The 27,110-nt window shown below is 46.7% G+C and overlaps 1 protein-coding gene across 6 annotated transcripts in view; it reads right to left on the reverse strand.

Annotated features, from left to right (window-relative positions):
- The window catches only part of shroom3 (shroom family member 3), a 547,942-nt gene that overhangs the window by 23,035 nt on the left and 497,797 nt on the right, over positions 1-27,110 (reverse strand). For 5 of the 6 annotated variants that reach the window (XM_038791697.1, XM_038791701.1, XM_038791702.1 and 2 more), the window contains 2 exons: positions 14,812-14,915; positions 9,726-9,818 (listed from right to left, as the gene is read on the reverse strand). In XM_038791697.1, the coding sequence (XP_038647625.1) occupies positions 9,726-9,818; positions 14,812-14,915 (197 nt within the window). The remainder of the gene's footprint in view (positions 1-9,725; positions 9,819-14,811; positions 14,916-27,110) is intronic. The other variant, XM_038791699.1, reaches the window with a different exon arrangement.

Genomic DNA, 27,110 nt, shown 5'->3' on the forward strand with positions numbered 1-27,110 from the left:
ACAGTGAGTAATTGCCTGTTCCAGTGAGTATTGTCTGCTCCTGTTTCCAATCGTGCATTTGTAAGAAAATGTTACTGACTACTAAAAGCGAAGTTTGAGCTCAGACTGGTTTCCTCTTGGCTAATATATTTGTAAGGATTGATTGTAGTGTCCCTCGTGCCACTGTAACAGCCAATACTCACTGTAACAGACAATACTCACTGTAACAGCCAATACTCACTGTAACAGCCAATACTCACTGTAACCAGGCAATACTCACTGTAACAGCCAATACTCACTGTAATAGCCAATACTCTCTGTAACCAGGCAATACTCACTGTAACAGCCAATACTCACTGTAACAGACAATACTCACTGTAACAGACAATACTCACTGCAACCTGACAGTACTCACTATAACAGCCAATACTCACTATAACAGCCAATACTCATTGTAACAGAAAATACTCACTGTAACAGCCAATACACACTGTAACAGCCAATACTCACTGTAATAGCCAATGCTCTCTGTAACCAGGCAATACTCATTGTAACAGCAATACAGTACTCACTGTAACCAGACAATACTCACTGTAACAGTCAATACTCACTGTAACAGCCAATACTCACTGTAACCAGCCAATACTCACTGTAGCCAGACAATACTCACTGTAGCCAGACAATGCACACTGTAACCAGGCAATGCACACTGTAACCAGGCAATACTCACTGTAACCAGGCAATACTCACTGTAACAAGGCAATACTCACTGTAACCAGGCAATACTCACTGTAATAGCCAATGCTCTCTGTAGCCAGACAATACTCACTGTAACAGCCAATACTCACTGTAACCAGCCAATACTCACTGTAGCCAGACAATACTCACTGTAACAGCCAATACTCACTGTAATAGCCAATACTCACTGTAATAGCCAATACTCACTGTAACAGCCAATACTCATTGTAACAGCCAATACTCACTGTAATAGCCAATACTCTCTGTAACCAGACAATACTCATTGTAACAGACAATACTCACTGTAACAGCCAATACTCACTGTAATAGCCAATGCTCTCTGTAGCCAGACAATACTCACTGTAACAGCCAATACTCACTGTAACCAGCCAATACTCACTGTAGCCAGACAATACTCACTGTAACAGCCAATACTCACTGTAATAGCCAATACTCACTGTAACAGCCAATACTCACTGTAATAGCCAATACTCACTGTAACAGCCAATACTCATTGTAACAGCCAATACTCACTGTAATAGCCAATACTCTCTGTAACCAGACAATACTCATTGTAACAGACAATACTCACTGTAACAGCCAATGCTCTCTGTAACAGCCAATACTCACTGTAACAGCCAATACTCACTGTAACAGCCAATACTCACTGTAACAGCCAATACTCACTGTAACAGCCAATACTCACTGTAACAGCCAATACTCACTGTAACAGCCAATACTCACTGTAACAGCCAATACTCACTGTAACAGCCAATACTCACTGTAACAGCCAATACTCACTGTAACAGCCAATACTCACTGTAACAGCCAATACTCACTGTAACAGCCAATACTCACTGTAACAGCCAATACTCACTGTAACAGACAATACTCACTGTAACAGCCAATACTCACTGTAACCAGCCAATACTCACTGTAACAGACAATACTCACTGTAACAGACAATACTCACTGCAACCTGACAGTACTCACTGTAAAAGCCAATACTCACTGTAATAGCCAATGCTCTCTGTAACCAGCCAATACTCACTGTAACCAGCCAATACTCACTGTAACAGACAATACTCACTGTAACAGACAATACTCACTGCAACCTGACAGTACTCACTGCAAAAGCCAATACTCACTGTAATAGCCAATGCTCTCTGTAACCAGGCAATACACACTGTAACAGACAATACTCACTGTAACAGCCAATACTCACTGCAACCTGACAGTACTCACTGTAAAAGCCAATACTCACTGTAATAGCCAATGCTCTCTGTAACCAGGCAATACTCACTGTAACAGACAATACTCACTGTAACAGCCAATACTCACTGCAACCTGACAGTACTCACTGTAAAAGCCAATACTCACTGTAATAGCCAATGCTCTCTGTAAAAGCCAATACACACTGTAACAGCCAATACACACTGTAACAGCCAATACTCACTGCAACCTGACAGTACTCACTGTAAAAGCCAATACTCACTGTAATAGCCAATGCTCTCTGTAACCAGGCAATACTCACTGTAACAGACAATACTCACTGTAACAGCCAATACTCACTGCAACCTGACAGTACTCACTGTAAAAGCCAATACTCACTGTAATAGCCAATGCTCTCTGTAAAAGCCAATACACACTGTAACAGCCAATACACACTGTAACAGCCAATACACACTGTAACAGCCAATACTCACTGTAATAGCCAATGCTCTCTTTAACCAGGCAATACTCATTGTAACAGCAATACAGTACTCACTGTAACCAGACAACACTCACTGTAACAGCCAATACTCACTGTAGCCAGACAATACTCACTGTAACAGCCAATACTCACTGTAACAGCCAATACTCACTGTAACAGCCAATACTCACTGTAACCAGCCAATGCTCTCTGTAGCCAGACAATACTCACTGTAACAGCCAATACACACTGTAAAAGCCAATACTCGCTGTAATAGCCAATACTCGCTGTAATAGCCAATACTCACTGTAATAGCCAATGCTCATTGTAATGGCCAATGCTCTCTGTAACCAGGCAATACTCATTGTAACAGCCTATACACACTGTAACAGCCAATACTCTGTAACCAGGCAATACACACTGTAACCAGACAATGCTCACTGTAACAGATAATACTCACTGTAATAGCCAATGCTCTGTGTAAATAGGCAATACTGACTGTAACAGCCAATACTCACTGTGACAGCCAATACTCACTGTAACAGCCAATACTCACTGTAACAGCCAATACACACTGTAACAGCCAATACTCACTGTAATAGCCAATGCTCTCTGTAACCAGGCAATACTCATTGTAACAGCAATACAGTACTCACTGTAACCAGACAACACTCACTGTAACAGCCAATACACACTGCAACAACCAATACACACTGCAACAGCCAATACACACTGTAACAGCCTATACACACTGTAACAGCCTATACACACTGTAACAGTCTATACACACTGTAACAGACAATACTCACTGTAACAGCCAATACTCACTGTAACAGAAAATTCTCACTGTAACCAGCCAATACTCACTGTAGCCAGACAATACTCACTGTAACAGCCAATACTCACTGTAAAAGCCAATACTCACTGTAATAGCCAATGCTCTCTGTAACCAGGCAATACTCATTGTAACAGCAATACAGTACTCACTGTAACCAAAAAATACTCACTGTAACAGCCAATACTCACTGTAACAGCCAATACTCACTGTAACAGCCAATACTCACTGTAACCAGCCAATACTCACTGTAGCCAGACAATACTCACTGTAACAGGCAATACTCACTGTAATAGCCAATGCTCTCTGTAGCCAGACAATACTCACTGTAACAGCCAATACTCACTGTAATAGCCAATACTCTCTGTAACCAGGCAATACTCATTGTAACAGACAATACTCACTGTAACAGCCAATACTCACTGTAATAGCCAATACTCTCTGTAACCAGGCAATAGTCACTGTAACAGACAATACTCACTGTAACAGACAATACTCACTGTAACAGACAATACTCACTGTAACAGCCAATACTCACTGTAACAGCCAATACTCACTGTAATAGCCAATGCTCTCTGTAACCAGCCAATACTCACTGTAACAGACAATACTCACTGTAACAGACAATACTCACTGCAACCTGACAGTACTCACTGCAAAAGCCAATACTCACTGTAATAGCCAATGCTCTCTGTAACCAGGCAATACTCACTGTAACAGACAATACTCACTGTAACAGCCAATACTCACTGTAACAGACAATACTCACTGTAACAGACAATACTCACTGTAGCCAGACAATACTCACTGTAACAGCCAATACGCACTGTAACCAGCCAATACTCACTGTAGCCAGACAATACTCACTGTAACAGCCAATACTCACTGTAACAGCCAATACTCACTGTAACAGCCAATACTCACTGTAACAGCCAATACTCATTGTAATGGCCAATGCTCTCTGTAACCAGGCAATACTCATTGTAACAGCCTATACACACTGTAACCAGACAATACTCACTGTAACAGCCAATACTCACTGTAACAGCCAATACTCACTGTAACCAGGCAATACTCACTGTAACCAGGCAATACTCACTGTAACAGCCAATACTCACTGTAACAGCCAATACTCACTGTAACAGCCAATACTCACTGTAACCAGGCAATACTCACTGTAACAGCCAATACTCACTGTAACAAAGCAATACTCACTGTAACAGCCAATACTCACTGTAACAGCCAATACTCACTGTAACAGCCAATACTCACTGTAACCAGGCAATACTCACTGTAACCAGGCAATACTCACTGTAACAGCCAATACTCACTGTAACAGCCAATATCACTGTAACAGCCAATACTCACTGTAACCAAGCAATACTCACTGTAACAGCCAATACTCACTGTAACAGCAATCTCACTGTAACAGGCCAATACTCCACTGTAACAGCCAATACTCACTGTAACAGCCATACTCACTGTAACAGCCAATACTCACTGTAACAGCCAATACTCACTGTAACCAGGCAATACACACTGTAACAGACAATACTCACTGTAACAGCCAATACTCACTGTAACAGCCAATACTCACTGTAACAGCCAATACTCACTGTAATAGCCAATACTCACTGTAACCAGACAATACTCACTGTAACCAGCCAATACTCACTGTAACAGCCAATACTCACTGTAACAGCCAATACTCACTGTAATAGCCAATGCTCACTGTAACCAGCCAATACTCACTGTAACAGGCAATACTCACTGTAACCAGGCAATACTCACTGTAACAGCCAATACTCACTGTAACAGCCAATACTCACTGTAACAGCCAATACTCACTGTAACAGCCAATACTCACTGTAACCAGGCAATACTCACTGTAACAGCCAATACTCACTGTAACCAGCCAATACTCACTGTAACCAGCCAATACTCACTGTAATAGCCAATACTCACTGTAACCAGGCAATACTCACTGTAACAGCCAATACTCACTGTAACCAGGCAATACTCACTGTAACAGCCAATACTCACTGTAATAGCCAATGCTCTCTGTAGCCAGACAATACTCACTGTAAAAGCCAATACTCACTGCAAAAGCCAATACTCACTGTAATAGCCAATGCTCTCTGTAACCAGGCAATACTCACTGTAACAGCCAATACTCACTGTAACCAGGCAATACTCACTGTAACCAGGCAATACTCACTGTAACAGCCAATACTCACTGTAACAGCCAATACTCACTGTAACAGACAATACTCACTGTAACCAGGCAATACTCACTGTAACAGCCAATACTCACTGTAACCAGGCAATACACACTGTAACCAGGCACTACACACTGTAACCAGGCAATACTCACTGTAACCAGGCAATACACACTGTAACCAGGCAATACTCACTGTAACCAGGCAATACTCACTGTAACAGGCAATACTCACTGTAACCAGGCAATACACACTGTAACCAGGCAATACTCACTGTAACAGCCAATACTCACTGTAACAAGGCAATACTCACTGTAACCAGACAATGCTCATTGTAATAATCAATACTCACTGTAACAGCCAATACTCACTGTAACAGCCAATACTCACTGTAACAGCCAATACTCACTGTAACCAGCCAATACTCACTGTAACCAGGCAATACACACTGTAACCAGGCAATACTCACTGTAACCAGGCAATACTCACTGTAACCAGGCAATACTCACTGTAACCAGGCAATACTCACTGTAATAGCCAATGCTCTCTGTAACCAGGCAATACTCACTGTAACAACCAATACTCACTGTAATAGCCAATGCTCTCTGTAACCAGGCAATACTCACTGTAACAGCCAATACTCACTGTAATAGCCAATGCTCTCTGTAACCAGGCAATACTCACTGTAACAACCAATACTCACTGTAACAGCCAATACTCACTGTAACAGCCAATACTCATTGTAAAAGCCAATACTTACGGTTACAGCCAATACTCACTGTAACAGCCAATACTCACTGTAACAGCCAGTATTCACTGTAACAGCCAGTATTCACTGTAACAGCCAATACTCATTGTAACAATCAATTTGTATTGTAACCAGACAATATTTAATGTAACCAGCCACTCTTCATTTTAACAGCCAAAACTCACTGCAACAGCCAATACAGACTGTAACAGCCTATACACACTAACAGCCAATACACACTGTAACAGCCAATACTCACTGTAACCAGGCAATACTCACTGTAACAGCCAATACTCACTGTAACCAGGCAATACACACTGTAACCAGGCAATACTCACTGTAACCAGGCAATACTCACTGTAACCAGGCAATACTCACTGTAACCAGGCAATACTCACTGTAACAGCCAATACTCATTGTAAAAGCCAATACTTACGGTTACAGCCAATACTCACTGTAACAGCCAATACTCACTGTAACCAGGCAATACTCACTGTAACCAGGCAATGCACACTGTAACCAGGCAATACTCACTGTAACAGCCAATACTCACTGTAACAGCCAATACTCACTGTAACCAGGCAATACTCACTGTAACAGCCAATACTCACTGTAACAGCCAATACTCACTGTAACAGCCAATACTCACTGTAACAGCCAATACTCACTGTAACAGCCAATACTCACTGTAACAGCCAATACTCACTGTAACAGGCAATACACACTGTAACCAGGCAATACACTGTAACCAGGCAATACTCACTGTAACAGACAATACTCATTGTAACAGCCAATACTCACTGTAACCAGCCAATACTCACTGTAACCAGGCAATACTCACTGTAACAGCCAATACTCACTGTAACCAGGCAATACACACTGTAACAGGCAATACTCACTGTAACCAGGCAATACTCACTGTAACCAGGCAATACTCACTGTAACCAGGCAATACACACTGTAACCAGGCAATACTCACTGTAACCAGGCAATACACACTGTAACCAGGCAATACTCACTGTAACCAGGCAATACTCACTGTAACAAGGCAATACTCACTGTAACCAGACAATGCTCATTGTCATAATCAATACTCACTGTAACAGCCAATACTCACTGTAACAGCCAATACTCACTGTAACAGCCAATACTCCGGTACCCAGCCATACTCACTGTAACCAGGCCAATATTCACTGTAACAGGACAATACCTCCACTGTAACCAGGCAATACTCACTGTAATAGCCAATGCTCTCTGTAACCAGGCAATACTCACTGTAACAGCCAATACTCATTGTAAAAGCCAATACTTACTGTAACAGCCAGTATTCACTGTAACAGCCAGTATTCACTGTAACAGCCAGTATTCATTGTAACAATCAATTTGTATTGTAACCAGACAATATTTAATGTAACCAGCCACTCTTCATTTTAACAGCCAAAACTCACTGCAACAGCCAATACAGACTGTAACAGCCTATACACACTGTAACAGCCAATACTCACTGTAACCAGGCAATACTCACTGTAACAGCCAATACTCACTGTAACCAGGCAATACTCACTGTAACAGCAATACTCACTGTAACCAGGCAATGCTCACTGTAACAGCCAATACTCACTGTAACAGCCAATACTCACTGTAACAGCCAATACTCACTGTAACAGGCAATACACACTGTAACCAGGCAATACACTGTAACCAGGCAATACTCACTGTAACAGACAATACTCATTGTAACAGCCAATACTCACTGTAACCAGCCAATACTCACTGTAACCAGGCAATACTCACTGTAACAGCCAATACTCACTGTAACCAGGCAATACACACTGTAACCAGGCAATACTCACTGTAACCAGGCAATACTCACTGTAACCAGGCAATACTCACTGTAACCAGGCAATACTCACTGTAACCAGGCAATACTCACTGTAACCAGGCAATACTCACTGTAACCAGGCAATACACACTGTAACCAGGCAATACTCACTGTAACCAGGCAATACACACTGTAACAAGGCAATACTCACTGTAACCAGACAATGCTCATTGTAATAATCAATACTCACTGTAACAGCCAATACTCACTGTAACAGCCAATACTCACTGTAACAGCCAATACTCACTGTAACCAGCCAATACTCACTGTAACCAGGCAATACTCACTGTAACCAGGCAATACTCACTGTAACAGGCAATACTCACTGTAACAGCCAATACTCACTGTAATAGCCAATGCTCTCTGTAACCAGGCAATACTCACTGTAACAGCCAATACTCACTGTAACAGCCAATACTCACTGTAACAAAGCCAATACTTACTGTTACAGCCAATACTCACTGTAACAGCCAATACTCACTGTAACAGCCAGTATTCACTGTAACAGCCAGTATTCACTGTAACAGCCAATACTCATTGTAACAATCAATTTGTATTGTAACCAGACAATATTTAATGTAACCAGCCACTCTTCATTTTAACAGCCAAAACTCACTGCAACAGCCTATACAGACTGTAACAGCCTATACACACTAACAGCCAATACACACTGTAACAGCCAATACTCACTGTAACCAGGCAATACTCACTGTAACAGCCAATACTCACTGTAACAGCCAATACTCACTGTAACCAGGCAATACACACTGTAACCAGGCAATACACACTGTAACCAGGCAATACTCACTGTAACCAGGCAATACTCACTGTAACCAGGCAATACTCACTGTAACCAGGCAATACTCACTGTAACAGCCAATACTCACTGTAACCAGACAATGCTCACTGTAACAACCAATAATCACTGTAACAGACAATACTCACTGTAACCAGCCAATACTCACTGTAACCGGGCAATACTCACTGTAACAGCCAATACTCACTGTAACCAGGCAATACACACTGTAACCAGGCAATACTCACTGTAACCAGGCAATACTCACTGTAACCAGGCAATACTCACTGTAACCAGGCAATACTCACTGTAACCAGGCAATACACACTGTAACCAGGCAACACACACTGTAACCAGGCAATACTCACTGTAACAGCCAATACTCACTGTAACCAGGCAATACTCACTGTAACCAGGCAATACTCACTGTAACCAGGCAATACTCACTGTAACCAGGCAATACTCACTGTAACAGCCAATACTCACTGTAACCAGGCAATACTCACTGTAACCAGACAATGCTCACTGTAACAACCAATAATCACTGTAACAGACAATACTCACTGTAACCAGGCAATACTCACTGTAACAGCCAATACTCTCTGTAACCAGGCAATACTCACTGTAACCAGGCAATACTCATTGTAACAGCCAATACTCACTGTAACAGCCAATACTCACTGTAACAGCCAATACTCACTGTAACAGCCAATACTCACTGTAACCAGAGAATACTCGCTATAATGGCCAATACTCACTATGACAGCACAACTCTGAATCGCGACCGTGTGCCAGACTTAAAAAGCTTGCAACGTCTGTTGCTGTTTTTGCGTACCAGTCTTGTGATGCTGCCCTCACGAGTTGCCGGCTGCAATCAGAACGTTGTGGTCTGGACACTTGTATTCTTGAACCAGATGCCAATGGTACACTGCGAACCAGACAATACACAATTTAGCACTGTATTAAATCAGTTTGTCCTGTTTATTCACCCCCTTGGGACGGCTCCTGGAGCAGTAAGAACAGCGCCCAAAAGAATATAAAGGATGTGTGGCGCTGTTTCAACAGAATACATTCTTTAATCCAAGTCACATCAAAGTGGGAGCGATGGAGCGGAGAAGAACCCCTGCACCGAACTCTAGGTAAATGGAATGCATCCCCTGCAAAGTGGATGGAGAAAAGCTTTGCAGACTGTGAGATGAACCGAATCACTTTGGGCCCACTTCATTAAAATTATTCATATATTATCTGGCTGCAGGGAACAAACCAGAAGACCTAATAAAAGCTAGTGACTTTGATTGTGACAGTGAGAGGCACAAGTTAACACTTTCTAATGTTAAGAGAGGGCTGGCTTTGTGTGGCAAAGTTTTTTCCAATATGCTACAACCACACTCGAGCCATGTGAAGGCAATAGCCTGCATGTGCAGGTTCACAGGTGGGAAATGCTGTTCAGACACAGAGGGATGCTGGCACCTATGGAACCATAGCTTGACCTTCACAACAGGAAGAGGCAAGTTGAGGAGAAACAGCACACAGGGTTACACCGATTCAATGCAGTGCAGCATCTCAGAACAATGGCAGCAACATTTCTACATTTAGTGCACATAGTAGTTAACTTTTAATTTGGAAAAGTACAGGTCAAACGCAAAATGATTCCTGAACCATTGCAATTTGCTCGCCACATGAAGTCAATTTCACAAATGGAAACGAGTTATTTTTTAAAATAAATTTAGAGCACAAAATTATTATTTTTCCAATTAAGGGGCAATTTGGCGTGGCCAATCCACCTAACCTGCACATCTTTGGGTTGTCGGGGTGAAACCCACGCAGATATGGGGAGAATCTGCAAACTCTACACAGACAGTGACCCAGGCCTAGGATTTGAACCTGGGTCCTCGGCGCCGCAGTCTTAGTGCTATCCACTGCGCCACATGCCGCCCCCAAAACTTGACTAATGACAGCCATCATATTAACAATGTCATTTACCTGGTAAGGGTCCTTTCTGGTTATTCCCTTATTCCTCCTTTCTTTTAATTTGCTGTTATTATTTTTTATCCTGGATGATTAATGGGCATGTACTTTAAGCCAAGCAGCAGAGAGAATGAGTAATTCAGAAGTTACAGGAGAGAACACTCTGCTAGTCTCTGCTGGTTTAAACAGGAGTTTCAGACTTGTCGGCACCAGAGAGAGAGATTTGGTGGGACTGGGTTTGATTGATTAACTAGTGGCCAACGAATTGGCCCAAAAGGCCATACTCTGCTCAGTTACAGGTAGCGATTGGGTTCTATATCTTTGGCATGATTTTCAGAGTCCCAAGGAGTTTCAGTTTGACTCCTGGAACAAGGTCCTATTCTCTCCCCTCCATGTTTCTCTCCACGGCTGCATTCCTGAGGCTGCAGAGAACCTGAATTAATGTATCTATAGGAAAACCATTACAGGCTTCCCCTGTGTGCTAATCTGTCTTGTGTGTAGAAGGTGGGGGCAAGTTAAAGCGGGGAATTAGGAGTTAGTTAACCTGTTATATTTGCTGCAAATTTCATTATACTCCTTATTATAAGTAAACAGTAATTGTGTTTACATTTACAAACCTGATGACTAAGTACTGGGCAGCCAGGGACTTGGCGCATTTATCTAAGAATTATTGGTTGATTCTTTTGTATTGTGACTCTGGGTGAAGTGGGACTGGAATTGACAGCGCACTAACCCAGGTTTCGAAACAACCACATCAAAATAAATTGTTAAAAGACTTTTTCATTCAGACAGCATCTTTCGGTAAACGGTGTTCAAAATATAATATCAGATCTGGTTAAAATACATTACTGGCATGAGGAAGTGAAACAGGATAGGATAGTTGGATTTCATTTCTGAAACATAGCACCAGCTTTCAATACATAATAATGGTTATGTTTTCCTGTGTACATTCTTAAGTGTTTCTTGAAACAGTTTGGCACGCATCACAAACGGATGCTTGACCTGTTTGTCAACTTAATCAGAATACCTTCCCATTATGCTTTACCAGACTGAAGAAATATTTTTCCAAGAGTTTTCTCCCTCCATCTTTGGAAGACTCACAAAATCCAAAATATATCTCAGAGGCAGAAATGCAGGAAATAACAGAACTGAAGTTCTAAAGGACAGAAGCAGAAGTACGCGATGTGAACCAATGTTAGATTTTAGCTGAGTGGATTTAGCATTTCAGTGTGAAACAAACAAAGGTGGCACATCATAAGCAAAGCGAGTACTGTAACCTCCTCCAGCCACAACCCCACCCACTGAGATCTCTGCACTCCTCCAATCCTGGCATCGTGAGCATCCCCAATTTTAATTGCTCCACCACTGATGGTTGTGCCTCCAGCTGCCTAAGCCGTAAACTCTAGACCTCCCATCCTAAATCCCTCCGTCACTTTAGTTCTTTAAGACATTCCTTAGAACCTACCTCTTTGACCTGCCCCTCAAAAGATTTCCCTTATGCAGCTCAATGTCCAATTTTGCTTGTTAATTGTTTCTGCAAAGCACCTTGGGTTGGTTACTATGTTAAAAGTGCTTTGTGATTACAAGCTGAAGACAGGGGTCACAATTATGAGCCCTAACTCGCCAAAAAAAATGAAACCAAGTAGAAAGTGCACAATTTATTTTGGAAGAATAAAATTCAAAGGCGCAAATAAGTTATTAAATGATTATGAGTGTGCATCATTATGGGCGCGATCTACCGGTCGCTTTGTGCCGGGCGCGATTCTGAGCGATCCGGTTAGATTGTGGTAGAGTCTGAAATCGCGACCGCCCCGGGGAGCTGATCGGTTTCTTATCTAACTGGCCTGCTCCTGTTGGCGAAATCCGGATCCCGCCGCGGAGTGGCGAGAAACCAATAATCACCAATTAAAGCCAATCTCCATCCCACTAACGGGAAGGCCTTCCCTGATCTAACCGGCTCCCCAGCAAGTGGTCATGTAGACACCTATCAATACCGTGTCAAGCACCTGGGGGTTCTCCTAGACCACTGGATATCCCTGGATGGCTAGGGAGAGGTCAGGGTGGCACCCTGGATCTCCCTCTGGCACTCGGGCACTGCCAGGCTGGCACCGTGACACTGCACCCTGGCATTGCCAGGCTGGCAGGAACATGGCCAGGGTGCCACTGCCAAGGGTCAGGGCCGGAGGGGGGGGGCATGCCCAGGAAAGGAGTGTTGGGGGTGGGTATGAAGGGTAGGGATGAATGGATGATGGATGTAGGAAGGTTGGGTGGGTGGGGGTTCTGGAGAGGGCGGGGGGGGGGGGGGGGGGGGGGAGGAGCTGAAAGTGGGCGGGAAGGTCTAAAAAAAGGGTGGCCCTCAGTGACCTCACAGCTGAATGTGCTCCCTTGGGGGGTTGTGGGGTAATGTCCACGTGTGTGGGGGGGGGGGGGGGGGGTGGAATTGCCCAAGGCTGGGGAGTGCGGGTGACCCGCAAGCTCACTTAGTGATCGGGCCACCCTTGGAGGAGCCAGTCTGGCTAGCGAGTTCAGCTCCCCAGTGATGAAAATAATTCTAGTGTGGACTTGACTGCGGAGAAACTGCCTTAGGCCCAATAAAGTGACTGTGTGGTTAGATAGTGGTGGGGAACTCACCGAGAGAGCTGCGGGAAACTCCCAGTGAAACCCACCACAAATGACACTTAGAAACTTTTCAATCAGAGCGCACCCCATATTATCTTCTGGATATACTTCAGTTTGGTGACTTGAACAATAACATTTTCTTTTCAAAAATTTAAAGTACCCAATTCATTATTTTTTCCAATTAAGGGGCAATTTAGTGCGGCTAATCCACCTACCTGCACATCTTTGGGTTGTAGGGGTGAAAGCCACACAGTCACGGGGAGAATGTGCAAACTCCAAATGGACAGTGACCTGGGGACGGGATCGAACCTGGATCCTCGGCGTCGTGAGGCAACAGTGCTAACCACTGCGTCACCGTGCCCCACTTGAACAATAAAGTTTATATGAGTATTTATATCTAACCTACTTCGTGTCCAGACCTGCTCACTAATACTGGTGAATGAACGAAAACTTCAGAACCACAGATTATGAGGAATGATCACTATTTATGGGAGCGAGGGTCAGTTTCCTAAATAATAATAATGTAATAATTGCTTATTGTCACAAGTAGGCTTCAATGAAGTTACTGTGAAAAGCCCCTCGTCGCCACATTCCGGCGCCTGTTCGGGGAAGCCGGTACAGGAATCGAACCTGCGCTGCTGGCATTGTTCTGCATTGCAAGTCAGCTGTTACACCCACTGTGCTAAACCAGCCCCTGAAGCCAGGTTTGAGTGCTGCACCATTCTCCCCTAACCTGAACAGCCCTGAGTAAGGGAGGCTGTGGAATCTCCTCTCGTGGCGCACTATCGGGAATAATAATGGCAATGTGGAGCAGTCGGCCATTCAGCTGCAAATCCAGCAGATTCGGGGGATTTTAACAATCAGCGCATCTCCTTTTAGTGCACGAGAAAGGAATGCCAGAGCAAGAGCTAACCACACCACAAAAACGAGCACAGATATGCGCAACTGGAAGAAAAATTAGCTTTAATTAGTGCTGGGTCAGCCACGTTGAATCTCTGTGAAGAATCAGCAGTGGTTTAATCTGGATACTATTCTAATTTTCGCTGCACAGGCAGAATATAGTGCAGGTGCTTTACACGCAAGCGGATCATTTGTTGCTCTAACCTTAATAGAACACAATACAATTGCAGACACATTTAGTACTTTATGTGGTGTAACGCAGTTGTGTCTATAGGACACAGATGTAGTTTCTAGGACGAATTGGAGGACTGACAGCAGGTACTGACTAATCCTCTGGTGTGCACAATTCTTCCATTTGGGAAAACCTCTTTTGCAGTTGCACGAGAAGCCATATGACAAAATCCGTTGCAGCAATAATCAAAAATCTTACATACCCATGGGTGTTGCCCAAACATTCAGTGCCCATCAATTTAGATGAAGAAAGCATTGGATCCCTTACAGGGAAACCATAGGATCTGTTCATGGCACAGAGAACATCCTGGGAAGATAAAAAAAAGTATTTATAATCTAACCCAGTAAACATAATGCAAGAATTGGACAAAATAGGAAGTGCTTAAAATATAGTCAGAACAATGAGCTTCCAAGATATCACTGGACTCTGCAGAGATTTCTTTATTCTAAATCTTCTTCCCTCTTCCGAAGCCACAAACTCATGCAGTAAATGTGAGGACAATGTTTGACTGTGGAAAACTTCATGAATCCCAATCTCCCCTCAGCTGATAACCACACCACTACCTTTTGCACCAGGAGTTACTGGATAGTGCACAGGAACTCCATTTGATTTATTCTTCCCTTAATCCAGAGACATGTGTCACTGGATTTAACACCTTATCTGCTGGCCTAGCCGGGGTCGATTAACTCAAACCGAATCTGCAATGCTCCTGGAAGCTAAAACTGACTGGCCGTGCTTTCTTCACTGAGCTTTTGCGCAAGTTATTCACTTCTTTCAGATAAATGTTTAAGTGGCTGCTGACTATGCTGCCTTAATTGACATTAATGGAGTGAAAGGTGATGTATCAATTTTTGCCACTTTCCAACAAATCACAAGATTAATATGCACATATCAATCACATTTATAAAGAATACCACAGTAAGTGACTTTTATATTCTTCCGGCTCCCAATAACTGAATGCTCCCTTCACAACAACAGCAGTGTTTCTGATCCCAGCAAATGGAATCTGTTGGAATGTCTCAGTGCATCGGTCCCAGCTCCTCAATGGCGGGAATTTTCGTTTTCGTTACCGGGCAGAAAACTGGTGGTCGGCCAATCGGCTGCTCGGCACATGCACTATCTGATTTTTCGTTCCACTGATGTCATTGGCCGAACTGGCTATAAAATTGAGGTTTACAGCTAAATTTAACTCTGGCGTCATCTGCCATCAACACACCAAGTGCTCCCCAGCTGGAATCAAAGGGAAAATGGTGCATAGTGATTAGAGGCCTAGGGGCATGGGTTCACATCCCACCATGGCAGCTAGTGGAATTTAAATTCATTTGATAAATCTGGAATATAAAGCTGGTCTCAAGTAATGGTGACCATGGCAACTATCATCGATTGTTGTAAAAACCCACCTAACTTTTAGGGAAAGAAATCTGCCATCTTGTCCCAGTCTGGCCTACATGCGACCCCAAATCCACAGCAATGTGGTTGATTCTGAACTGCATTCTGAAATAGTGTGGCAAGTCACTTGATTTTAGGGACATTTGGGGGGGGGGGGGGGGGGGTGGTTAAAAAATGCTGGCCGTGCCAAAGATGCCCAGATCCCACAAAAGAATGAAAGATCATTGAGAGTGGGACCAGAGTGGATTCCTCCCATCATCTAGCTCAGGGCCAGCTCTATCCGAGTTGAGGTCAAATACTTTGGCTGGAGACAGTTAGCAGTAACTTCCAGGTCTGTGTTGCACAGCTCCCTATTGGGTCCAAAATCAGTCACTTAAAAAGGAGTTTTGGGGCAGCACGGTGGCGCAGTGGGTTAGCCCTGCTGCCTCATGGCGCCGAGGTCCCAGGTTCGATTTGGGGCGCAAAGAGGCACCATGAGACTTGCTGGCACAAAATAATAACATGTTGCTTTGCCTGTCAAAGCCCCGGATTTCTTTCATTGCTTATTGTAATGTTAAAAAGTTCCCACCCTAAATTTATTCAGAGAGAATGTGCAGGCCAAGACTGGACACACCAAATGGAAAATACAAAGTTCTCTAATCTCCAAGAATTGCACAAACTCTGCTGTTATAACATTAATTAAAGAATAAATTAGCTTCTAAATAATAGCACATAAAATAATGAAACTATTTGCATTTCCTGGCCATGCCGAACAGCAGCAGCTGCATATGCTTTGCCCTGCTTCTGATTAAATAAAAATAAAACCTCCATTGCATTCTTGTTTTGATTTAATCCGATGATCCTGGTAGAGACAATATCAATTGTACGCATGTTGAGAGGTTATCAATTCGTCACAGTCTGATTATGCACTTATCCTGTTTATATCTTATCAATGAGATATGTCACATTATCTGTGCTGCTGCCTCATGCCGCCGAGGTCCCAGGTTCGATCCCAGCTCTGGGTCACTGTCCATGTGGAGTTTGCACATTCTCCCCGTGTCTGCGTGGGTCTCACCCACACAACCCAGAAAGATGTGCAGGATTGGTGGATTGGCCACGCTAAATTGCCCCATAATTGGAAAAATGAATTGGGTACTCTTAAATTTATAAGAAAAAAATAAATAAATCTGTGCTGATGCAGAATACGTAATATATTGGTGGCGGTATGGGGTAACTAGGGGCTTTTCACAGTAACTTCATTTGAAGCCTACTTGTGACAATAAGCCATTTTCTTTTCATAACAACTAAGGCACAGGAATGGCAAGATCATGGTCCAGCGACTTTTAGAAGGGACCTTAAGGGAATAACCTGATTCTACCTCAGCATTCTACCAACTGAAAGGTGACTGCAAATGCTTTTAACACTTGAAAATCTCCCAAGTAGCTGTTCACATTGCCAGGGTAATTTTAAAATGGAGTTTTTAATCTTTTCAGTACGGGAGTACTCCACCAGATTTATGCTCACATTAAATTTAACCAGCATTTGAGCCCAACTGAGCGTAGCTCTGTTCAACGATGTGAGCCAGCAATTATTATTCAGAGGCACTGTTGAGAGCGGCTAGTAAACTGGTACTCCAGCATAATTGTGCCATGGGAGTCACTGCAACATGATGACTGACACTAAAGACTGATAAATACCTGTGCTATTCATCAACGCAGACAGATAAAACCTATAATGAGAGGATGCAATTAACGGGTAGTGTAGGATTACAAAGGATTTCCTGACAGCTAAAAGTCTGGTATTCTAACTGTAGAGCTTTAGCTGGAGTCCTGGTAAATTCTCTTATCGTTATTTTAGAACTTGCCAAGTTCAGAACAGTTCCCATGACCTGAAACAAAAATCATCACTTTTTTGATTTCTTAAAGCAATCTGACTGGCGGCATGGTGGCACAGTGGTTAGCACTGTTGCATCACAGCTCCAGGGTCCCAAGCTCGACTCCCAGCTTGGGTCACTGTCTGTGCGGAGTCTGCATGTTCTCCCTGTGTCTGTGTTCATTTTCTCTGGGTGCTCCGGTTTCCTCCCAAAGATGTTCAGGTTAGGTGGACTGGCCATGATAAATTGCCCTTTAGTGTCCAAAAAGGTTAGGTTGAATTATGGGGATAGGGTGGGGTGCTCTTTCCAAGGACCTTTGCAGACTCGATGGCCTGAATGGCTCCTTCTGCACTGTAGATTCTATGACACTATCTATGACAAACTGGTAACTACACCCACAAGCCCTGTTAAATTGCTCCGTAATCAATGTTGATTTCTCATTATTGGGAGCACAATTCTGAAGACTGCCATTGACACAAAACTTGGCTATCTAATAGATAGTGAGCATGATAGTAGAAAACTTTGGGAGGATATAGACAGACTGGTGAAATGGGCAGACACATGGCAGATGGAATTTAATTTAATATGAGGTGGCGTACCTTTGAGAGGCAGGATATTCTAAATGGTATTCTTTTGAGTGGAGACGGGGCACACAAGAGCAGAGAGATCGGGGGATAGATATTCACAAATCCTTGAAGGTGGCAGGGCAAGTTGGGAAGGTGGTTAAGAAAACATATGAATACTTGGCTTTGTAAATAGGACCACTAAATTCAAAAGTTAAACGTTTACATATTTCTGGTTTGGCACTAGCTGGAACAATGGGTAGAATTTTGGGATCCATGCTGTAGGAAGGATGTCGAGGCCTAGGCAAGGGTACAAAGGAGGTGGTTTACCAAGATGATATTTGGGTGGGGAAGTTGTGATTCGTGGAGAGAATTATGAAGCCGGGACTGTTCTCCTTAGGGCAGAGGAGGCTACGGGGGAGACCTGAGAGATGCATTCAAAATTATGAGGAGCTTCAGTAGAGCCAAAAGTATTTCCTCTGGCAATAGGGTCAGTATTCAGAGATTATGAATTTAAAACAATTGACAAAAGATTTAGAGGGGAAATTAGGAGAGATGTATTCACACAGACGCTGTTAAAGATTTGGAACACACTTGAAAAGGTGGTGTCATCAGCTTCCTTCCATAGAAACTTTCAAGTGCAATTGGACATGTACTTGAAGAGGGCTAATTTGCAGGTTATGGGGACGAAGCTGGGGTTTGTGACTGTTTGTCAGTCCCTTCAATGAGCACATCAGGCAGAATGATGGCCTCTTTGTGCTGTAAGATTCTATGACTTGGTGAATAACTCCAATTTCTATGCCATCCAGGGATTCAGAAATTCCTCTGATTTTACAAGGGGATATTATCGGAAAAAGCCAATGAAGGTAGAACGTAGAAAATATTCTACCATGGTAAAGCTGTTAATTAATTTACACTTCAGGTCTCAGAATTTTACATAAATATCACACCCCACTGCAAAACATCAGTCTACCATTTAGATGCACTACACCGAATACCAATTTCTCAGCTATATGGTAGCTTGCGCTATAAGAGTTATTGATTCAAATCCTTGTTTTTTCCTCTCTTCCGAAGGTGAAGACTTGTGCTTCCTAGAGCTGTGATGCCCAGTCAACCGGCAGCCCTTGGGTTGTTCTCCTGACAGTACATTGTCAATGTGCGATCTATGACAATTGGAGGCTTCATTGTCTGTGGTGGGCCTCTTGGCTAAGCTAAATCAAAACATATCTTCACTTGACGCCCACAAATACATATTTCTGAGTATTTCCAGAGGTGACAGGTAGGTGGAGGTCGCACGTTAGGTGGCGCCTGTTACAGTCTTTGGTTTTTGGGTCTTCATGCTCGGTCTCAGGGGTACTTTTTGGATGAGCTAGTGTGAGAATCCCAAAGGAGTCAGTGGAATGTCGGAGTCCCAGAAAGGTCAAGGAAAGAAGGGGCGAGCAAAGTCCACCAGCGAGTGTGACTGAGACAAACAGGAGGAAAGATGGTGGGGGCTGGTTCATCGGGTGGGGTCACCATGGTGAATACTCTGACCGAGGTGGTGTTGGGGGAGTTTGAAAGACTGTTCGCCAAACATTTAGAGGTGCTTCGGAGGGAGATGATGCCTTCATTTAAAGAGTGGGCGGAGGAGGCGCTTGCCCCGATCTAGACCTCATTAACAAAGACGAGGTGCGGGAGCAAGGAGAGACGATGGGTGTGGAGGAAGCATTGTTGCAGCATAGCGACCAGTTCACCTCGATGGGTGAGCAGTTGCAGAGAGTGCGGAGGTCAATAAAGAGCAAAGACCCAAGGTGGAGGACCTGGAGAACAGGCCGAGGAGACAAAATTTGAGGATCGTGTGTCTGCCCGAGGGTTGGAGGGTCCGAAGCCAACTGAGTATTTTGCGAATATGTTCGTCAGGTTGATGGAGGAGGGGGCAGAGCCCTTCCTCTATGAGTTGGACAGGGCACATCGGTCACTCTAGTCGAAGCCCAGAACAAATGAGCTACCAAGCGCAGTCATCGTCTGCTTCCAGAGCTACCACGTGAAGGCGAAGGTTTTGGATTGGACGAAGCAGAAGCGAGGCGTAAAGTAGGAAGGCTTTGGTACATGTATGTACCAAGATCTTACGACAGAGTTGGCGAGAAGGCCTTTGGGCGGCTGAAGGTGGCATTGTACAGCAATGGGGTAAGGTTCGGAGTGGTCTACCCTGCGGAGCTGAGAGTGACTCACAACTCAAATGACTTTATTTTGAGATGGTGGAGGTGTTTGTTAAGATGGAAGGACTGGGGCTGAGATGAAAGTTGGGATCTGGACTTTGATGGTGTGGACAGGGAATGTTTTTCTTTGAGCTTTTTCCCTGTGTTTTTTCAATGTTTTTTTTACATGTGTTTTTTCTTTGTTTAAGGGATGTGGTCTCCCCACTCTGGTATGGCTGGGGTGGTTGGAATTGCCTTTGGGTGGGAGTATGGGGTGGGGAGGTGGGAGGGTTTCCGGGGATGAGGGGCCAATTGTTGAGGGTATGGTGGGGAGGAGGGCTCACCACGCTAGCAAACAAAAGTTGGCTAGTGAACGGTAGTATGGTAGAAGAAGGGGCCGCAGTCGTTGGAGCTTGATCGAGCAGATGATGATGGACCTGGGAGGTGCGAATGGTGGGGGGAGGGGATCAATACTGGGTGAGGTGTTTGCAAAAGGAAGTGGATGGGGGTTTCTGGGAAGGGGGCATGGGGGTCAATGTTAACAAGAAGATAGGGCAGGTCTGGCTGGATGGGTGGGGCCTGGGGTAATGGCAGACAGGAAGGGCGGCGGGGGGGGGGGGGGGGGGGGGGTGAGAGACACCTGGTCAGAATGATGATATGGAATGTGAGGGGATAAGGGGACCGTTGAAGAGAGCAAGAGGTTTTGCGCATTTGAAGAGTTTAAAAGCCAATTTAGTGATGCTGCAAGATACCCATCTGAGCTTATGAAGGGTTGGGTGAGCCAGGTGTTTCATTTGGGGTTTCAAAGTAGGCCCCAGGGGGGTGGATATTCTGGTGGGCAAGCGGGTGAGCTTCCAGATGGAGAATATGGTGGCGGATGTTGGGGCAGGTACGTGATAATGACAGGTGCGTTGGGAGGGGAGGTTGGTGGCATAGGTAAGTGTTTATGTCCCCAATTGGGATGATGCGGAGTTTGTGGTGAAAACACTGGCCGTAATCCCGGATTTGGATACCCATGAGTTGATTTTGGGGGGAGTGGGGGGGATTGCACCACAGTCCTGGAGCCGAGGGCGGACAAGTCCCAGTTGCGTTCACTGACCCCATCGGGAGGTGTGGTGGTGGGGGAGGGTGAGCGAAGGTATTGGTGGGCTTATGAGGGAAATGGGTGGTGGGTTGATCTGCGGAGATTCTTACACCCGCGGGATCGGGAGTGTTTGTTTTTTTCCCCGGTGTACAAGGCATGATCTCGGATCACGCTCCACACTGGACAGACGTGGTACTGGAGAAACGGTGGCCCCAGAAGCCGGGGTTGAGGATAGATGTGGGGTTGTTGGCAGACTGGAGTTTATGTGCTAAGATGGGAAACGTAATTGAGGAGTACATGGGGTTCAATTGTACAGGGGAGATCACACCGTCGGCGGTTTGGGACGCACTGAAGGCAGGGGGGAGGTGATCTTGTTTACGGGAAGGTGGATAGGAAGGAGAGTGAGGAACACAAGTAGGCTTCAATGAAGTTACTGTGAAAAGCCCCTAGTCGCCACATTCCGGCTCCTGTTCGGGGAGGCCGGTACAGGAATTGAACCCGCGCTGCTGGCTTTGTTCTGCATTGCAAGTCAGCTATTTAGCCCACTGTGCTAAAGCAGTTGCAGGCGAGGTTCAACCTACTGTCCATGGGTAAAGTGGTGCCAGCTGAGAAGGGCGAGGGGGGCTGTCAATGAGTATGGGGACCAAGCAGGTCGTCTAATCCTGTTAGAATTTTTAAAGTCTCTATGAGTCCCCCCTCATTCTTCTGAACTCCAGCCAGAACAATCAGGTGTGTGGGAATGGGGTGTGCGGAGATGTAGGGTGGGAGAAATTGTGCAGGATGAGGGTAGTTGTATAGGATGACCAGGTTGTATGTCAGGGCATGGGGTGGGGGGAGATCCTGGGCGGGATTCTCCGACCCCCCACTGGGCCGGAGAATCGTCGGGGGGCAGCGCGCGAGGGAGATAGTTCGGTTTCGAGATGGGACGGAAGAGTTGGTGGTGGCACCGGAGCAGATTAACAAGGTGTTTGAGGAGTTTTATAAATCGGAACCACCAGAGGGGGGGGGGGGGGGGGGGAGGTTTAGAGTGCCCGAGGTTGGGAGAAGTGGAGAAGGCTGGGCTGGAGGAGCCGGTGGAGGTAGAGGAAGTGAAGGCGGCAATTGGGAAGATTCAGGCGGGGAAGAGGGCGGGGCCGAATGGGTTCCCGTTAACTTTACAAGAAAGTTAAGGACAAACTTGCACCGTTGCTGGTGGAAATATTCAAGGACGCGATTGTTTGGGGGGGGGGGGGGGGGGGGGGGGGGGGGGGGGGGGTGGGGGTTGGGGGGGATCTGGCTGAAAACGATGAGGCAGGCCGCCATCTCGTTGCTGCTTAAGAAGGATAAGGACGACTTCCAGTAGCGGCCATGACCAGCTAGGTCGCACACACGGCAGCTCCCGCTGGGACCGGGATTTAACGGAGTGGCGGCGTGGGAACGAACGCTTGAGAGGTTCCCCCGGTGCTGTATGGAGGAAACCAGGAGCGGGGCCGTAAAACGTGCAATTGCGGGGAGGAAGTCAGAGCGGGCTCGGGAGGACAAAATGGCAGCCGGCACAGATCGGGAAGCATGGGACCAGTGAGCCAGAGAGCAGCAGGACGTCTTGAGGAGCTGTTTTGCGGAGCTAAAATCGGAGATGCTGGCCCCTATGAAGGCCTCCATGGAAAAGATGGTGGAGGTCCAGAAGGGACAGGAGAAGGCGATCAAGGAGGTGGAAAGGAAGGTGCCTGAGAACGAGGATGAGATCCTGGGCCTGGCGGTCAGGGTGGAGGTGCACGAGGCCTTACACAAGAAATGGCAGGAGAGGCTGGATGACCTCGAATACAGGTCTCGGAGTCACAACCTGCGGATCCTGGGCCTCCCTAAAGGTGTGGAGGGGGCAGACGCGAGCACGTATTTGACCACGATGCTGGGGATGCTAATGGGCGCGGGGGCCTTCCCGCGGCCCTTGGATGGGGCGCATAGGGTCCTTGCCAGGAAGCCGAGGGCGAAGGAACCACCGAAGGCGATGGTGATAAGGTTCCACCGCTTTACTGAGAGGGAACGGGTCCTGCGGTGGGCAAAGAAGGAGCGGAGCAGCAAGTGGGAGAACGGCTGGAATCGCATTTACCAGGACTTGGGAGCTGAGCTGGTGAGGAGGCGTGCAGGTTTCAACCGGGCCAAGACGGTACTCCACAGCAAAGGGGTGAAGTTTGGGCTCCTGCACCACCGCCCCCCCACCGGGTCCAGGCTGATCACGTGGAATGTGAGGGGCCTGAACAGGCCGGTCGAGGACGCGTGTTCTCGCATCTAAAGGGGTTGAAGGCGGACGTGGTTATGTTGCAGGAGATGCACTTAAAACTCGCTGACCAGACGAGGTTAAGGAGAGGATGGGTGGGCCAGGTGTTCCACTCGGGGCTAGACACAAGGACCAGAGGGGTGGCAAATTTTGGTGAGTAAACAGGTGTGGCATTTGAAGCAGGGAGCATCGTGGCGAACAAGGGGGTTAGGTACATAATGGTGAGTGGCAGGTTACAGGGTGGTGTTGGTGAACGTGTATGCCCCGAACTGGGACGGTGCGCAGTTCATGAGGCGCATGCTGGGTGAGATCCCGGACCTGGAGTCAAGTAACTTGATTATGGGGGTGGGACTTTAATACTGTCTTGGACCCGGCGTTGGACCGGTCTAAGTCCAGGTCGGGAAAGAGGCCGGCGGCGGCCAGGGCCCTGTGGGACTTTATGGATCAGATGGGGGGGGGGGGGGGGGGGAGTGGACCCGTGGAGATTTGGGCGGCCTAGGGCGAAGGAGTTCTCCTTTTTCTCCCACGTTCATAAAGTCTACTCGCAGATTGACTTCTTTGTCCTGAGCAGGGCGTTAATCCCGAGAGTGGAGGGGGCTGAGTATTCGGCCATTGCAGTCTCGGCCCATGCCCCGCATTGGGTGGACCTGCGACTGGGGGCGGAGCGGGGGCAGCGCCCTCTCTGGAGACTGGATATGGGGCTGCTGGCGGATGAGGAGGTGTGTGGGCGGATAAGCATTTAGAACTATGTGATAACGAATGACACAGGGGAGGTAACAGCGGCAGCGGTTGGGAGGCTATGAAGGCGGTCATCAGGGGGGGAGTTAATCTCCATTAGGTCCCACAGAGAGAAGAGGGAGAGGGCGGAGAGGGAGAGGCTGGTGGGAGACAGGAAGTACGCGGAGGCCCCCGAGGGGGGCTGCTGAAGGAGCGCCGGAGATTACAGGCGGAGTTCGATTTGCTGACCACGGGGAAGGCGGAGGCACGGTTGAGGAAAGTGAAAGGGGCAGTCGATGAGTATGGGGAGAAAGCAAGTAGGATGCTGGCGCACCAACTTCGCAGGAGGGAGGCAACCAGGGAGATCGGGGGAGTTAGGGATAAGGAACGTAACACGGTCCTGGGCCCAGAGAAGATCAATTAAGTCTTCAAGGAGTTCTACGGGAAGCTATATGAGTCAGAACTCCCGAGGGGAGGGGAAGGGATGAAGCAATTTATCAATCGGCTGAGATTCCCAAGGGTGGATGAGGAGCGGGTGGAGGGATTGGGGGCGCCGAATGAGTTGGAGGATGTAGTTAAGAGGCTGACAAGTATGCGGTCGGGCAAGGCCCCGGGTCCGGACGGTTTCCCTGTTGAATTTTATAAGAAGTTCTCAGAGCTACTGAGCCCACTCCTGCTCAGAACCTTTAACGAGGCGAAGGAGAGAGAAGCCCTCCTCCCGACGATGTCGCAGGCACTGATCTCGCTCATTTTGAAGAAGGAGAAGGGTCCCCTCCAACGTGGGTCCGACAGGCCGATATCGCTCCTGAATGTAGATGCCAAATCGCTGAGAAAAATTGAGGAGGACCAGACGGGTTTCGTTAAGGGCAGGCAACTGAACACGAATGTGAGGAGGCGTCTGAATATTATTATGATGCCCTCGGAGGGGGGGCGTACAAGTAGTGGCTGCTGCGGAGAAGGCCTTTGACAGGGTGGAGTGGGAGTACCTGTGGGAGGTGTTAGGTAGGTTTGGATTTGGGGAGGGATTCATCATAGGGAGGGTCAAGCTACTGTATCAGGTCCCTGTAGCGAGCGTGTCCACGAACCGGCTGAGGTCGGAGTATTTCAGGTTGCACCGAGGGACGAGGCAGGTGTGCCCCCTGTCCCTGTTGCTATTTGCCCTGGAAATTGAGCCGTTGGCCATAGCACTGAGGACTTCAAGGAACTGGAGGGGGCTGGTCCGGGGGGGGGGGGGGGGGGAAAGAAACACCGAGTTTCCCTATACGCGGACGACCTGCTGTTGTATATTTCGACCCGCTAGAAGGGATGGGGAGGTCATGCGGATACTGGGGGACTTTGGGAGCTACTCGGGGTACAAGCTGAACGTGGGGAAAAGTGAGCTGTTTGTAATCCACGCCAGGGGCTAGGAGGAGAGACTGGGGGAGCTCCTATCAAGATAATGGAGAGGAGCTTTCGATATTTAGGTATACAGGTGGCTAGGAGCCGGGATGCCCTACACAGGCTCAACTTGTGTCGGCTGGTAGAGCAGATGGAGGGAGACTTCAAAAGATGGGAAATGCTCCCGCTTTCTCTGGTGGGAAGAGTGCAGACTGTGAAGATGACGGTTCTCCCCAGATTCTTGTTTGTTTTCCAGTGCCTCCCCATTTTCATCCCCAAATCCTTTTTCAAGTGGGTAAACAGGATTATCACTGGATTCGTCTGGGGAAATAAAACCCCGCGAGTCAAGAGGGTTTTCCTGGAGCGTAGCCGGGGGGGGGCGGGATGCCACTGCCGAACCTCTGCAGCTACTATTGGGCGGCGAATGTGACCATGATTAGGAAGTGTGTAATGGAGGAGGAGTCGGCGTGGGGGCGGCTAGAGGCGGCGTCATGCAAAGGCACCAGCCTAGGGACACTAGTAACGGCACCGTTGCCGTTCTCGCCGGCACGATACACCACAAGCCCGGTGGTGTCAGCGGCACTGAGGGTCTGGGGTCAGTGGAGGAGGCAAAGGAAGGAGGAGGAGGCCTCAGTTTGGAGCCCGATACGGAACAATCATAGATTTGCTCTGGGCAGGATAGATATAGAACATAGAACAGTACAGCACAGAACAGGCCCTTCGGCCCTCGATGTTGTGCCGAGCAATGATCACCCTACTCAAACCCATGTATCCACCCTATACCCGTAACCCAACAACCCCCCCTTAACCTTACTTTTAGGACACTACGGGCAATTTAGCATGGCCAATCCACCTAACCCGCATATCTTTGGACTGTGGGAGGAAACCGGAGCACCCGGAGGAAACCCACGCACACACGGGGAGGACGTGCAGACTCCACACAGACAGTGACCCAGCCGGTGGGATCCAAGGCTGGTATAGAGCAGGCATTAGAAGGATGGGGGAACTGTTTAGAGATGGGACTTTCCCCAGTGTGCAGGCGCTGGAGGAGACGTTCGGCCTCCCCCCAGAAAATGCTTTCAGAT

Source organism: Scyliorhinus canicula, chromosome 3 (assembly GCF_902713615.1).
Source record: "Scyliorhinus canicula chromosome 3, sScyCan1.1, whole genome shotgun sequence".
Taxonomy (NCBI): Eukaryota; Metazoa; Chordata; class Chondrichthyes; order Carcharhiniformes; family Scyliorhinidae; genus Scyliorhinus; species Scyliorhinus canicula.